Source organism: Equus caballus, chromosome 7 (assembly GCF_041296265.1).
Source record: "Equus caballus isolate H_3958 breed thoroughbred chromosome 7, TB-T2T, whole genome shotgun sequence".
Lineage (NCBI taxonomy): Eukaryota > Metazoa > Chordata > Mammalia > Perissodactyla > Equidae > Equus > Equus caballus.
This window is the reverse complement of record NC_091690.1, coordinates 49,052,411-49,069,039: the sequence shown is the minus strand read 5'-3', so window position 1 is coordinate 49,069,039 and position 16,629 is coordinate 49,052,411. Positions and strand designations below refer to the sequence as shown.

Below are 16,629 nucleotides of genomic sequence, written 5' to 3'. Positions count from 1 at the left end.
ACTGAAGCTTCCCAGGCCCAACTCCTCAGCTTCCTGACGTCAGAGTCTACCTTCCACCATGGAGATTAACAGCCAATGACTCCTCTGAGAAATCCTCTATCTCTTCCACAGAGAGCAGCTCCAGACACAGGCTGATGGGAAAATGCTGACCAAGAAGTCCACGCCCCCCTCCCCACCTAAAACCCTAAATAAAAACTACTACCCATTTCTTAACTAGGAGCAAGCAACTTTTGGGGCACTAGCCCTTGCTTTTCTCCCTCTGCCTGGCAAAGTAAAGCTTCCCTTTTTCTCCCAAGACTCGGTTCTCGTTATTTGGATTGACATTGGGATCAAAGACCGAACTTTTGGTAACAGATCCATTGGTTGTTCAGTAGCATGTTGTCATAGGATTTTTTAAAGTATGATTTGTGAGAAGGTGGGGAAGCATTGGGTGGAAGATCAAAGATCAGAGTACAGACAGACTAATTATTATATACAGGGAGGTGATTTTAAGTGTGTTTGCAGCGAAAGGTCACAGTTCCCCCGAGGGGCCTCGTAGCATTGCATTTCATTGGAAATATCCCGGAGAGAGGACAATTTCCAACTCTGGGTTGGCTCAGACACATCATCTCCATCCCGCTGTCATTCAGGACTGAAGCCTTTTGAACTGTCCAATCAGGGTAGGCTTCGGGGCAGGTGGGCGGGGTGACGGTCCGCAACCACTTCCGACTTCCTGTCGCTCCACAGTCCTTCCGGTCACAGGTTGCCTGCTCTTAAAGGCTCCACGTTGCTGTGTGGCTGAGTCTGTTGCGCCGTGACCAGACCCGAATTATAGGAAGGACTCAGGGGGCCCAGGAAACTCAACGATGGTGAGAGTTCTGGCCGGGGGTTCGGAGACACGGTTTTGGGCACGAGGGGCTGGTGGGAAGCGGCGGGGCGGGCCCGGCCTCCCGCGGTCCCCTCCGGGGTCTGCGGCCCTGAGTCCGCGGTGGCGCCGCTCGGCCCTCAGGCCCCTCCGGCCGCAGCGTGGGGGCGGGGCCGGCAGCCGGGCCCCGGGCGTCCTGTGGTCCCTGCGCGCGGCGACTTGGGCCGGAGCGTCTCTGGGCCGCTGTGCGCCCGCAGCCCCGCGTGTCCCAGACGGTGCGGGGCCCGCGGGAGGGCCCGCAGGACAGTCGGGCCTCGGTCTGCGGGGTCCGTGCGCGGAGGGCCTGCGGTCTGTGGGTCCCCAGGACCTCCTTTCTCCTCGGAGGGGACTCGTTTCCTCCCAAGTTTTTTAAATGTTTGGCGACCAGGGTCTCCAATCCACGACCCTGTCCCCACAGCTCGTTCTAGAACCGACAATAAATCCCCAAATTTCTAGATCGCTCCTCGCATTCCCGGACCCCAACTTCCCGTCTCCGATTCATAGCATCGTCATCAACTACAAACAGACGCGATATTTTAATTGTTTATAATTTTCCCACAGTCAGTGGGCGGCCCTTTTAAAAGGGTTTGTTCCTTGTTTGTGGATGTTTTGCATGAGAGAAAGTAGCGAATCCCCACCTGGAAGCGCGTTGTGTGAACTCCTTCGGCCTCTCCTCCCAGGCTGTGTCCTGGGCACAGACCTTCAATCCTATGTCCTTTGGTTGGAGGTTCCTCTGGGCAAACTTTTCCAAGTGATCTGTCCAGTCAGCACTGCCCCTCCCTGGGTTTGTCAGCTTTAAAAGATAGGTTCAGTTTCGTTTAGTCTCAGTTTTTCAATGATTAAAAAGTTATTTAATCAGGGGCCGGCCCTGTGGCCGAGTGGTTAAGTTCGTGCGCTCCGCTTCAGTGGCCCGGGGTTTCACCTTTTCGGATCCTGGGCCTGGACGTGGCACCGCTGGTCAGGCCAACGCTGAGGCCGCGTCCCATGTAGCACAACTAGAAGGACCCACAACTGGCATATGGAACTGTGTACTGGGGGGATCTGTGGAGAAAAAGCAGGGGAAAAAAAGAGATTTGAAAATTTTCATTTTGAATGCTTTCATTTTTTGTAACCAATAGTGTTTAAAGGGTTTAAATCTTAGAATGGTTTCCTATGTGCAAAAGTTAAAATTAAAGACTTAAATAGTAAAATATAGCACACATAAATTTCTTTGTTTATTTGAAATAAATCTGTAAGACAGCGAAGTCGAACTCTAGAAGACTCACTGCCGTATCCTGGTCCCCTCCAGCGCTGTTACTCCAGCCACGCCCAATACAGTTTTGATCATTTTTTGAGACTGCTGTTAGTGTTTCTTTATATAAATCAATGGGAATGCATATTTTTCTTACCCACTTTGTCCTTGTAGTGAGCAGTCAGACTCCACATTTTTGGGTGACTGCTCACAGCTTAAGCCTCACCCACCCTCTTCCCCTTGTGCCCCCACCTGGACAAGCTGAGGAGAAGCCTGGGTGCTCTCTCCTCTAGAGCAGGCAGGAGATTCCCACCACCCCAGCCCCTGCCTGTGTGCAGAGCTCTTGCCCCGGCCCCACCCCCAGGCCCAGTGAAGCCCCAGGCCAGGCTCCATTCCTTGCTTTCTGAGCCCTGTCAGAGCGGCGTGAGAGGCTGGCCCTGCCCTCCCCTCAGACCTTATGTGAGTCCTAAGCCTTTTCCTACGGTGTGTGTGTGCCGCCCTGGCCCCTGGCGTCAGTCTCAATAGGGGAACCACCCCTGTGCAGGTGACCATAACACTTGGCCCCCTGAGCAGCATGTCCAGACATGACCCCACCCCTGGGTCTGTCTTGTCTTGCTCTGACTTGCTCTGCTGCTCTGCCGCCTGATGGTGACATGCACTGTGGGCTGCTGCTTGCTGGGGAGCTGGGCTGTGAGCTGTGCTGCCCTGTGTTGCATTGTTGACCCACCAACCTCAGTTCTAGGTTCAGCTGACCAGTGTTGGCAGTTTAAAGAATTCATAGGCATTTGGAAACAGGAATATGAGATTGGGGCCTCCTTAAATGAGTCCTGGGTCAGTGATTTGGTGGGATTTTTCCATGTATTAGAGTGAAGCTGTGACAGAAGCTGTGTTGGCCTGACATACCCCAGGGATGGGGGGGTAGACAGGGACTATACCCTTTGCCAGAGGTGGGTCAGTCAGATGGTTGGTCACTCCTGAAAGAGCTGTCATTTAAAAGAAAAAGAGAAAAGATAGGGAAAGGCAGGCAGCAGGTGACAGGCTGAGTCCACACTCCTAACACCAGAGGGCTCCCCAGGCCCCTTCAGTACCTCTGCTGCTGCCCCTGCCTCTACTGCCACAAGGATCCTGACCTTCTGGATTGCAGGGGACACACCCATGGCACCCCTGTGACACAAGGGATTAGTTCAAACCTGACTTAAGCCCAGGGTTTAAACCTTATAAAGCAACCAGCTGTTATAGGGGAGGCTCCCAACTCTGGTGGCACTAGGTGTCATTTTACAGTTACACCTGGGATCCCACTAAATTTAAGGAACGTGCCCCTGATGATCTTAGTGGTGTTAATGAATATAATATGGAGGACAAATAGGACAAGTATTTCATCTTTAGCCATCAGAACTGTGGTCTTGCCTAAATTCTCCATGGTCATAACACCCTTTGTCCTAAAATATCCCATAGTGAGCTGCGAAGCTCTGATCCAATGAGCAAGAGTTAAAATTAAATGAAGTCTTTGTCACTTACAAATTGGCTTGACAAATTGGGACCCCAGGGACCTTACCCCCAGATAAAGTAGTTAACATGGCCCAGTATAAATCACCCAGGGCCTTGTAGGATTGGAAACTGTAGAGGAAGCCTAGTTAGTGAAGTGTTGATTATTTCCAGGGCTTTTAACAGCCCAATTTGTCCTATTAAACCTATTTGTCCTCTGGGCCTCCCAGACTTCATTCCTGTGGCTGCTCAGGTCCCCACCCTCCTTCACCAGGGACCGACCCCCTCCAGGGGTTACATCTCAGCCAAGAGAGTCTAGACTGCAAGTTGGGGAATATGGTTAACTTTCTGAGTGTGGGTTTTCCTTTTGAACTGTAGGCAAGCAGGAAGCTTCTATGAGCTGATCTGCATATTTGTGTCTCCTTGGATCCGTTTATCAATTGAAGGCTGCAGCCCTCTTATTCTAGATTTGTTTGCTCTTGGAGTTTTAAAATCTAAGTTGATGGAGAGTTATTATGTGAGTAAGGGAAGAAAATTGTGGAACCAAATAGAATTTGTGTTCCATTTAGGCAAGAGAACCTCAAGATGTGAGATGTGTGTATTTAAGCTCCAAGTCTGTATTTTATTTTTAGGTCAGTTTCTGTGTGTCCATGTCCCTAGAGGACTTTGACATTTAAAAGGCTGTACTATTACTAAGGCTGGTGAATTCCTGTTTTAATGGATGTGAGGAAAAACCCCTTGAGTTCCTGTTTTTCATTTGAGGAAACAGGTCAAAGTTTATGAAAATCTTTGGAATTCCTAGTTTATTTCTGGGCTTAATTGCAAACCCCTAATGGATTACAATATGCTACTCCATGCTGATAATATCCACAGTGTAAATATACTGGAGGGACAAACTGTGAGGCCCTTTGTCCTTTTTTTTGGAAAGGGATTTGTAAATTTTTTATGGTTTGCAGCTTTATCGCCATGAGTGTTTAATGGATTAAACCTTGGAGTGGTTTCCTATTTAGAAACATTAAAATGAAAGTAATTTTTTTTTTTTTAGAGGAAGATTAGCCCTGAGCTAACTGCTGCCAATCCTCCTCTTTTTGCTGAGGAAGACTGGCCCTGAGCTAACATCTGTGCCCATCTTCCTCTACTTTATATGTGGGATGCCTACCACAGCATGGCTTGCCAAGCAGTGCCATGTCCGTACCCGGGATCCGAACTGGCGAACCCCAGGCTGCGGAAACCGAACGTGCACACTTAACCGCTGGGCCACCAGGCCGGCCTCCAAAATTAATTTTTAAGTAAAAGTTATTTAAAAATAATGATCAAGCATAGGAAATATGGTGTATATAAATTTCTCTCCTGGTTTTAAATAAATAATGCATAGGAAGGTTTAAAAATTTCCCAAGATAGGAAACTCACTTAAGGAGACTCCCTGCCTGCACGTCCTGCCCCACTCTTCTGCTCTGACTCCAGCCTCCCTACATGACCAGTTTTGATCACTGCTTCACCATCCTGTTAGTGCTTCTTTATATAAAAACAAGCCAGTGTGAATGTGTATTTTTCTTACCCATGCTTGTTCTTGTATCCAGTTGCCAAGATCCACATATTTGCTCTTTGACTTCTGAACACTTAAGCCTCACCCTCCCTTTCCCCTGGGCCTTCTTACCTGGACAGGCTGATGAGAAAGCCTGGAGGCTCCTGCACTGTGGGCTGCTGCTTGCTGGGCAGCTTCTCCCGGGCGCCGTGCTGCCCTGTGTTGCACTGTTGACCCCACCAAGCCTCTGTTCTATATACAGAGGACTCCAAGTAGGCAGTTTGGGAATTTTTGGCAGTTTTTTCCTTATCCTTGGCAATGTGGGAATGTGGCCTCTGTCAGTGTCTTTAGTGGAATCTGTGTGTTTAGAGTGAAGGTGAGACTGAGGCTTTTGTTTCCTTGACATTAGCTGAGAACTGGGGTTAAATGGATGATCATACCTGTGAATGAGCTGAGCCCCCCTGATGGTTACTGGTTAAAGAGCAATTATTTCAGAGAAAAAGAGACAGGAAAATGCAGCCGGTAGGTAGCAAGATCACAGAGGGTTCATGAGGATCCCTAAGTAACTCTACAACTGCTGCCACCCCTGCATCTGTTGCAACAAAGATCCTGACCCTCTGGCTTATAGTGGACCACACCCACAGTCTGAGTTTGGCACGGCAAAGGGATTAGTTTAAACCTGACCTAAGCCTGCGTTCCTCAATTTGTATAAAGCAACCAGTGGTCATGGAGGAGGCCTCTGACCCTGATGGCAGTGATGTGAGGCTCTCTGGAGGAGGGTCTTAAGTTGTCCACAGGCTTCTGATGCAAGAAACTGCCCCATGTCCCATACTACATGCCGTTAGAGCTGCTGTTATCTCCAGGAACTGAGACCTCTTGCAAATAGAGGTTCTCACAAGCACTGAGCATGTGACCCTCTACCCGGGAGCCTGTTATGCCTTTGGTCCAGGAGACAGCACCCTGCCAGCTCAGTCCAGTGACTGGCACCTACCTGTGATATGATGGAGCCTAACCTTGGCCCTGCAGCTTATGCCGCCTGCAGGGGGAGAATGGCATTTCCTTCTTCAGTTCCTTGAAAGATGTTCAGGTGATGGAGGAGGTCACCCTTCTCCAAGACACTTTGGTTCCCTTGGTGGTTCCTTGGAATTAACTGAACGCAAAGCACTGGGGAGTGCATAGTCTTTAAGGACAATAATACACCTTCATACATGATGGAGCTCAGTGGAGAGTTGCTGCTCTTCATCCCCTAATTGGGATGTCTCTGATGAAACATCAAACCCAAGGGTCACCAGGGCTAACCAAACTTCAGGCAGTCATCTTTCTACTGGCCAAAAATTAGTCTCATCTGCATATGCTTACAAACTGTTGGATGATTGTCTAAGAGATTCCCCTTTGTGCTAAAAGAACTCTAGGAATCTCTTGACTCAGAGATACTCAAGATAGGAATGAAGGTAACCCTTGTCTGTACAACACAAGGACCCACCAGGACACTCTATCCACCTTGGAGTTCTGACACTACTGATAGTGACCATGGCGCTTCTCAGAGGATACAGTGCTGTGCTCTCCAACAAGGTGTTTGATGGAAGTTTCCCCTCCCCTCTGGGTCTCAGGCTCATAGAGCACCATTCTGGCTTATTGAAATATGTTGAAATTCATTGAATGAGAGATGTCTTGTTTCAGTCATCAAGGGTGAATTATAAGGACTCTGTCTTCATGTTTTTTGGAAAGATTTCAAGTTTTTTTAGAGCAGTTTTAAGTTTACAGAAAAATTGGTCAAAATTTACAAAGGTTCCACATAACCCTTCTCTCTGCATCCACATAGTTTGCACTCTTTTTCACATTTTGTATCACTGTGGCACATTTGTTACAATTTCCAAGCCCATGTTGATGCATTACAGTGCACAGTGTACATTAGCATTGACTCTGTGTGTTACACACTGTGTAGGTTTTGGCAAATGTCTAATGACATGTGTCCATCATTTCTATATCATAGAGTGTAGTTTCACTTCCCTAAAACTCGTCTGTGCTCCACCTATTGACTCATGCCTCCCTCCAACCCCCAAATCCTTCACAGCCAAAGATCTTTCTACTGGTCATGGTTTGTCTTTTCCAGAATGTCGTGTACTTGGAATCACAGACTACATAGCCTTGTCACATTGCCTTCTTTCCCTTAGCAGTATGCTTTTAAGCTTCCTCCATGTGTTTTCATGGCTTGATACCTCGTTTCTTTTTACCACTGAACAGTATTTCATTGTGTGGATGCACCCCTGTTTGTTTTTTCTATTCGACTCTTGAAGGAAATCTTACTTTAAATGCTAACTCTTGCCAATTGTGAATAAAGTGCCAACAAACATTCATGTGTAGGTTTTATGTGTTTTCAACTCATTTCAAAAAATACCAACGAGTGTGATTGCTGGATCTCACTCTATGTGGTAGCAGTATATTTTGATTTGAGAGAAAGTTCCTGTCTTTCACTGTAGGTGGACCTAATTCCATTTCCACCAGCAATGAATGAGGCATACCTGTAGCTTTGCATCTTCACCAGTATTTGGTGTTCTGAGTGTTTTGAATTTTACTTATTTAACAAGTGTTTAATGACACATCATTGTTTTATTTGCAATTTCTTAATGACATCTGATGTAAGCATGTTTTCATATTGCTTATATCCCATCTATACATCTTCTTCAGTGAGAAGCCTATTCAGAATTTCTGTTCACTGTTTAATTGGGTTTGACTTCTGACTGTTTTAAGAATTCTTTGGGTATTTCACATACCAGTCATTTATCCAATAAGTCTGTTACAAAGATTTTTTCTTACTCTGTGAATTATGCTGTTATTCTCTTAACACTGTCTTTCTCAGAGCAGTAGATTTTCATTTTAATGAAGTAAATTTTTTTTTTGTAGACCTTGCTTTTTGGTTTTCTGCTAAAAATTCATCTCCAAACCCAAAGTCATCTAGATTTTCTCCTTTGTTATCTTCTAGGAGTTTATTCCTTTGGCATTTTACATTTAGATCTGTGACGTGTTTTGAATTATTTTTTGTGAAAGGTGTAAGGGCTGTGCCTACATTCCTTTTTTCTGTGTCTGTTTACATGTGTGTTTCCATTATTTCCACTAGTGGGTGTTTAAAAGACTTTCTTTTCCATTTCCCTTCCCTTCTTTCTCAAAGATCAGTTGACATTGTTTGGTTATATAGGGAAAGCACTTGAGTCCTGTATTCTTCAACCTTGCTATACTCTCTTATGAATTCAGGAGTTATTTCTGTTGCTGTGAATTCTTTCAGAGGTTTCACAAAGACAGTCATTTCATATGGAACAAATGTATATTTAGCTACAGTTTTGTGAAGATGTTCTTTCTCGAGAAGCAGAAGTTCCCATCTATTACTAGTTTCTTCTCATAAATAGATGTTGTATTTCATCAAATCTTTTTTTATTTTCATTTCCCTCTCCTTAGCTTTTTGATACTAGTAATTTCTGTCTTCGCTCTTTTGTTACCTTCACTAGATGTTTATTAATTTATTAGTCTTATCATAGAACCAGCTTTTTTTGTTTTAATTTTCTCTGATTTCCCACAGTGAATTGATTTCTTTTCTAATTTTTATTATTTCTTTTACTGTGTATAGAATGGATTTAATTTGCTCTTCCTTTTCTTGTTTCCTAAGATAGAAGCTTACATTATTGATTAGAGATCTCTGGTTTTTCCAGTGTATAAATTTCCCTCTAGGCACTGCTTTTGTTGTATCCAAGAAACTTTCGTATGTTATATTTTTATTTTATTTAGTTCAAAATAGTTTTTTATTTCTCTTAGGGCTTCTTCATTGATCCTATGGCTTATTTAGATGTAAAATATTGAGTCTTTATGTATTGGGGCCTTTTCTAACTATCTTATTGCTCTTGACTTCTAGAGGAATGCCTGTGTGGTGTGAGAGCATGTTTTGTGTGATTTCTGTTGTTTCAAATTTTTAAGGTGTGCTTTATGTCCCAGAATGTGGTTTGCCTTGGTGAATGTTCCACGTGAACTTGAGAAGAATGTATATTCTGCTGTTGTGTATGAAGTATTCCACAGATTACAATGAAATCCAGCTGTTGCACAGTGCTGTTCAGTTCACCTCTGTCCTTGCTCATTTCCTGCCTACTGAAATGTATAATTTGTGATATAAAGTGTTGAATTTTGCAGTTATAACACTGGATTCATCTCTTCCTCCTTGCATTCTATCAGTTCTTGCCTCATGTATTTTGTCCCTCTGTTGTTATACAGGTCCACAAGAAGCATTGGTGTGCCTTCTTGGAGAACAGACCCTTTTACAGTATCTAATGCCCCTCTCTATCTCTCAGCTTTCCTTGGTTTGAAATCTGCATTGTCTATAATTCATGGCAGCTTTCTTTTGATTACTGTTGGCATGCTCTTTTATTCTCGATCCCTTTGCACTTCATCTGTCAGTCTTTAAACTTAAAATGGTTTTCTTGTAGACAACATATAATTGTGTTCTTTGAAATCTGATGTTACTGTGCCTTTCAGTAAAAAGTTTTACACTTTTCCATTTTTTACCCTTGCTGCTTATTTCTTTTTGTCTTCCCCCATTTTTCTGCCTTCTCTGGCTGAAGTTGAGCATTTACTCTGATGCATTTTTTCTCCTCTCATCATAACAGCTACACAGTCTTGAAAAACCATTCTTTAGTGGTTGCCCTTGAATTTTCAGCATGTGTTTACAACTAACCCACCTCCTCTGCAGATAACTCTGTACCACTTCCCTGGTGTGCAGGTACCTCTTAGCACACTGTTCCCAATTTCCCCTTCCCTGTCACATGTCGCATTGCTGTCATTTATTTCTCTTGTCCATAAGCCTCTCATTACCAAATATATTGTTGCTAATATTATTGTATTTTATTTATCTATTTATTTATTTATTTTTGGTGAGGAAGATTGTCCCTGAGCTAACATGTGTGCCAATCTTCCTCTATTTTTTTTGTGGGATGCCACCACAGCATGGCTTGACGGGGAGTGTGTAGGTCTGCACCCGGGATCTGAACCTGCGAACCCTGGGCTGCCAAAGTGGAGCATGTGAACTTAACTACTATGTGACCAGGCCAGCCCCATACATTGTTGCTAATATTATTTTAAACAAAGCATCACCTGTTATATTAATTATAAGAAATATAAATATCTTTTACCTTCATTTTTTCTTTTTCTAATCCTCTACCCTTATCTTTTACATTCTTTCTGATAAATTTGTAAACATTTTTTTCAAGGTAGGTATACTCATGACAAATTTCCTCAATTTTTCAACTTTCTCAGAAAGTTCTTATTTATCCTTTATTGTTAAAGGACAATTTTGCTTGACAGAGAGTTCTAGTAGTGTTTTTTTAATTTTCAGAACATTAAATATTTCACTCTATTCTGGCTTAAAAGGTTTTTGAAAAGAAGTCCAATTTAATTCACATCTTTTTCCTTTGTACCTACAGTGTGTTTCTTCTCTGGCATTTCTCAGTACATTCTGTGTCTTTGATTTTTCTCCAGTTTGAACATGATACCCCTTGGTGTGCACTTTTGTAACTTATCGTTTAGTGTTCTCTGAGCTTCCTGGATATAGAGTTTTCTGGCTATCATTAATTTTAGGATATTTTAGTGATTATTACTTCACTTGTTTCTTCTGTTTCTTTGTTTTCCTTCAGATATCCCTATTATGTATAATTAAAAGCTTCTGTTAGGGGGCAGCCCCGTGGCCGAGTGGTTAAGTTCATGCACTCCACTTTGGCGGCCCAGGGTTTCGCCAGTTCCAATCCTGGGTGCAGACATGGCACCGCTCATCAGGCCATCCTGAGACGACGTCCCACATAGCACAACCAGAGGCACTCAGAACTAGAATATACAACTATGTACTGGGGGTCTTTGGGAGGGAAGAAGAAGGGGAAAATAAAGAAGACTGACAACAGTTGTTAGCTCAGGTGCCAATCTTTAAAATAAAAAGCTCTGTTAAAGAGGGTTTTCCTCGGCTTCATGGGTATTGTGTTCTGTCTTTTTTGTTATTTTTGTTCTTGCATTAGACTCTGGTGAAATAGATTTTTTGTTTAGTACAGGCCTTCGTAAGAAGAGAATATCTGGCATATGTTAAAAAGCTATCCTTTCTTCCTCTTTCCCAATTTTGGATACACCACTTTGCCTTATGACTTAAAGGCTCTCAAGGATCTCAGAAGAGTCGTTCCTTTCAAGTTTGTTCATTTTCTTGTTGTGAGATCAAAAATAACAGCTTCCAAGTTCCTTAAGTGCAGGATCAGAAGGTGGCAATGCCTCATCTGGAGTGGTTGGTTGGGAAACACTTCTTCTTGATGTTGGAGAATGGAGATTTTATGTTATTTTGGAGGAAACCACTGTTAAGTCCTTCACATAATTTATAATCATGGGCAAATTTACCATCGAACCATTTTGAATTTCAGTGAACTCCCTTGCAATCTGCAGTTCTTAACCTGCTCCTCAAGGCCAGCAAGACTCAGGCACACGTTAGCATTTAACCAGAAACTGCTTTTATGGCACATAATTCTCTTGCTATGTGTTCTAAAAATTGGTAGGAAGTAGCCTTGATGCACATGAGAATAGGGATTTTGTGGTCTAAGTTCTCATGCCTTCTTCCTTGTGTCTGAGCTCTAAGTTCCAAAGAATTTTTGAGCCTGTCAAATCATACAGAGAGAGAAAGGAAGAACTGAGTCTATGATAAATATTACACAAATTAAAGCAGTGGTTCCCCACAAGAATATTTACATTCAGCTAGCTGCATCTGCTTACTTGTAATAGCCTGAAGTACTTTAGGACAGTGTGGCCAGATGGGCTTTATTATAATTTTGATTTCTGCAGGCCTCCTGGACTCTCTGTGTGATGATGGGACTAGACAAAAAGGCGTCCAATACTGTACTGTGTTTTTATTCATTGAAACCTCATGCAGATTTGACTCTGTCTCATGAAGTGCTGTAAATGGTGGCTAATAAGGAAGAAGATGAAAGAATTTTTCCCGTAATGAATCATCAGTCTTAAAATGATAATATTGTTTGATTTGTATAGCATTTCTGTCATTTCTCAAGATGCTTTAGACCCTGCCAGTAGAGTAAAATATGATGTAATGTGATTACAGTAAAACTGTGTAAGTAATTTCCATGTTCATACTGCTGTTAACTTGATGAGGAAGTCTACAGAAAAACAGTGAGTTTTTGATGATCATGGCATAGAATAAACGTTTGGAGATGAGAGAATCATACATAAACTTCCTACAATTGGAGTATAGATCCCCAGTGCTGTCAGGCTCATGTATCCTACTCTACAAATATTTGTGGTGTTTTAGGACTCAGTGGCCATTGATGACGTGGCTGTGAACTTCACCCCGGAGGAGTGGGCTTTACTGGATTCTACACAGAAGAAACTCTACAGAGATGTGATGTGGGAAACCTTCAGGATCCTGGCCTCCATAGGTAAGAGTGAGGACATTCTTTCACTGCATCAATAAGAGAACATGTGTTTCTTGCCCGTCAACATGGTTCCAAAATATACAATGTGAAAAAGGCAGATGTTGCTAAATAAACTAGAAATGGTCATACCTCATCATGGAGTTTGAATCTAAAAATTTTTCTGTAACTGATAATACTTTAGAATCAACTTTCTGGGTCTGCATTTAAGGAAAAACATGGGAAGATCATGATATTGAAAATTAGTACAAAAAGTAGGGGAGAAAGCAAAGGTGAGTCACACTCACAATAGAAAGCATCATCTTCACATGAGAATCCTGGCATCTTATGAAATTTAAGAGGAAGCAAATAAAACAAATAACCGTTGCTTCAAATTTAGCTATTCTTAGAAAATTTTCATCAAATATACTTTCTGAAATGTGGTATAGAGGTTGCACTTCTGCAAAATAGTTCACTTGGGAACAGTATTAATAAACCCTATATATGAATATCGCTGTTTCAGTAATAGCAAGGGTGAAGTCCTCTTGCAGAAGATTCAGTGTATTCAATTTCCAAGAATTCAGAAAAGGCAGAAAACCTAAACTTTTCCTGTAAGTCTTAAGCTATAACAAAATCATCAATAAAGAAATCATTAATAATTTGCTTCTCTTTTTTTACAGAAATCTTATGATAATGAGACTCTGTGAAAGTGAAGAGGGTAGTCAATGTGGAGAAAACTTCAGCCTTATTCCAAATCTCAGTCTGAACAAGAAACCTACAGGAGCTAAACCATGGGAATGCAGTGCATGTGGAAGAATCTTCATGCATCATTCATCCCTTACTAGGCATGTTAGATGTCACACTGAGCACAAACCATATGACTATCAAAAATATGAGGAGAAGCCATATAAACATAAAGAATGTGGGAAAGCCTTTACTTTTCCCAGTTTTCTTCAAATACATGAAAGAACTCATACTGGAGAGAAACCCTATGAATGTAAAAAATGCAGTAAAACATTCATTTCTTCCAGGTCTCTTCAAGTCCGCGAAAGAAATCATACTGGAGAGAAACCATACCAATGCAAGGAATGTGGGAAAGCCTTTGTAAGTCCCTCAAGACTTCGATCACTCATGATCTTTCACACTGGAGATGGACCTTATAAGTGTAAGGAATGTGAGAAAGTATTCATTTCTCCCAGTTCATTTCAAATACATGAAAGGATTCACACTGGAGAGAAACCCTATGAATGTAAGGATTGTGGGAAAGCATATATGAATCCCTCAAGCCTTCGATCACACATGATCTTTCACACTGGGGATGGACCTTATAAATGTGAGGAATGTGGGAAAGCCTTCACTTTTCCCAGTTTTCTTCAAAAACATGAAAGAACTCATAGTAGAGAGAAACCTTATCAATGTGAAAAATGCAGCAAAGCATTCATTTCTGTTAGTTCTCTTCGAGGACATGAAAGAATTCATACTGGAGAGAGACCGTATGAATGTAAAATATGTGGTAAGGCCTTCAGGTTTTCCAGTCATGTTCATGTACATGAAAGAACTCATACTGGAGAGAAACCCTATGAATGTAAAAAATGTGGTAAAGCATTCACTTCTTCCAGTTCTCTTTGAGTACATGAAAGAAGTCACACTGGAGAGAAACCTTATGAATGTAAAAAAATGCACTAAAGCATTTACTTCTTCCAGTTCTCTTCGAATATAAGAAAGAATTCATACTGGAGAGAAGCCCTATGAATGTAAGGAATGTGAGAAAGCATTCGCTTATCTCAGATCACTACGAAAACATGAAAAATGTCACACTGGAGAGAAACTGTATGAATGCAAGGAAAGTGGGAAATCCTTTATTCCTGATGAAAATTTTAAAGGATACATAAGAATGCACACTAGAGGAAAAAGTGTGTAAATATAATGAATGTGGGAAAGCCTTTTGTCATTCCAGTTCTTCCTGAAGGCATGAAAGGACTCACTTAATAAAAACCTCTTGAATGTAAACAGCATGGGAAGGACTTCAGTTGGCCCATATCCTTCTATGTGAAACTCCACCAAAAAGAAACATAAATATAAGTAATATGAGAAAGCTTGATGGAAATTAAATTTTATATAATGCTCTAGAAAAATTTCAATATGAAAGAGTTATAAAAATTTTAACTGTACTGCATTTATCATGGGTCTTAAAGTTCAACATTGGATTGTGGATTTCTATTAATTACTTTCAACACTGAATATTGAGGTGAGGTCATTCTGTAAGTCATCCTTCATCAGTACTACGTAAGAATAAGAGGCAGTGCTTTTCCCTCACATCATTTAAAATATTTTCTTTTTAATTTTTTAATAATGTTTTAATTGTCCTGAGTTAAGGGGCCATTGAAAAATGACATTGTATTTGTTGTGATTTTTTTTTTTATGAATACAATTCCTTTATTATATGTGTGTTTTGTAAATATATTTTCTCTTAATTTTTGGCTCATCCTTTCATTCTCTTAACAGTATTTTTTTTTTAATTGAGTTATTGATAGGTTACAATCTTGTGAAATTTCAGTTGTACATTAATGTTTGTCAGTCACGTTGTAGGTGCACCACTTCACCCTTTTTGCCCACCCCCCACCCCACCTTTCCCCTGGTATCCACTAAACTGTTCTTAGTCCATAATTTTAAATTCCTGATATGAGTGGAGTCATACACAGATTATCCTCCTCTCGCTGGCTTATTTCACTTAAATAATTCTCTCAAGGTCCATCCATGTTATTGCAAATGGAATGATTTTGTTCTGTTTTGCAGCTGAGTAGTATTCCATTGTATATATGTACCACATCTTTTTTATCCATTCGTCTTTTGCTGGACACTTAGGTTTCTTCCACTTCTTGGCTATTGTAAACAGTGCTGCAATAAACATTGGGGTGCATAGGACTTTTGGGATTGCTGACTTCAAGCTCTTTGGATAAATACCCAGTAGTGGGATGGCTGGATCGTATGGTAGTTCTATTTTTAGTTTTTTGAGGAATCTCCATACTGTTTTCCATAGTGGCTGCACCAGTTTGCATTCCCACCAGCAGTGTATGAGGGTTCCTTTTTCTCCGCAACCTCTCCAACGTTTGTTGCTATTAGTTTTAGATATTTTTGTCATTCTAACGGGTGTAAGGTGATATCTTAGTGTAGTTTTGATTTGCATTTCCCTGATGATCAGCGGTGATGAGCATCTTTTCATGTGCCTATTGGCCATGAGTATATCTTCTTTGGAGAAATGTCTGTTCATGTCTCCAGCCCATTTTTTGATTGGGTTGTTTGATGTTTTGTTGTTGAGTTGCGAGAGTTCTTTATATATTATGGATATTAAGCCTTTGTCAGATATATGACTTGCAAATATTTTTTCCCAGTTAGTTAGGGTTGTTTTTTTGTTTCAATCCTGTTTTCATTTGCCTTGAAGAAGCTCTTTAATCTGGTGAAGTCCCATTTGTTTATTCTTTCTATTGTTTCCCTTCTCTGAGAAGGCATGGTGTCCGAAAAGATCCTTTTAATACTGATGTCAAAAAGTGTACTGCCTACGTTTTCTTCCAGAAGCCTTATGGTTTCAGGTCTCAGCTTTAGGTCCTTGATCCATTTTGAGCTTATTTTGGTGAATGGTGAAAAAGAATGGTCAATTTTCATTCTTTTACATGTGGCTTTCCAGTTTTCCCAGCACCATTTGTTGAAAAGACTTTCTTTTCTCCATTGTATGCCCTCAGCTCCTTTGTCAAAGATAAGCTGTCCATAGATGTGTGGTTTTATTTCTGGGCTTTCAATTCTGTTCCATTGATCTGTGCACCTGTTTTTGTACCAGTACCATGTTGTTTTGATCACTGTAGCTTTGTAGTATGCTTTAAAGTCAGGGATTGTGATGCCTCCCGTTTTGTTATTTTTTCTCAGGGTTGCTTTAGCAATTCGGGGTCTTTTGTTGCCCCATATGAATTTTAGGATTCTTTGTTCTAATTCTGTAAAGAATGTCATTGGGATTCTGATTGGGATGGCATTGAATCTGTAGCTTGCTTTAGGTAGAATGGACATGTTAACTATGTTTATT

At 41.5% G+C, this 16,629-nt stretch overlaps 1 protein-coding gene across 1 annotated transcript; it reads left to right on the top strand.

The window, feature by feature from the left end:
* Positions 1 to 705: 705 nt before the first annotated feature.
* On the top strand, positions 706 to 14,725 carry LOC102149626 (zinc finger protein 564-like). The gene is made up of 3 exons (XM_070274042.1): positions 706 to 848; positions 12,455 to 12,581; positions 13,235 to 14,725. Exon 3 carries the CDS (start codon positions 13,242 to 13,244, stop codon positions 14,181 to 14,183), a length of 942 nt encoding a protein of 313 aa, XP_070130143.1. The 5' UTR covers positions 706 to 848; positions 12,455 to 12,581; positions 13,235 to 13,241; the 3' UTR covers positions 14,184 to 14,725.
* The last annotated feature ends 1,904 nt before the right edge of the window (positions 14,726 to 16,629 follow it).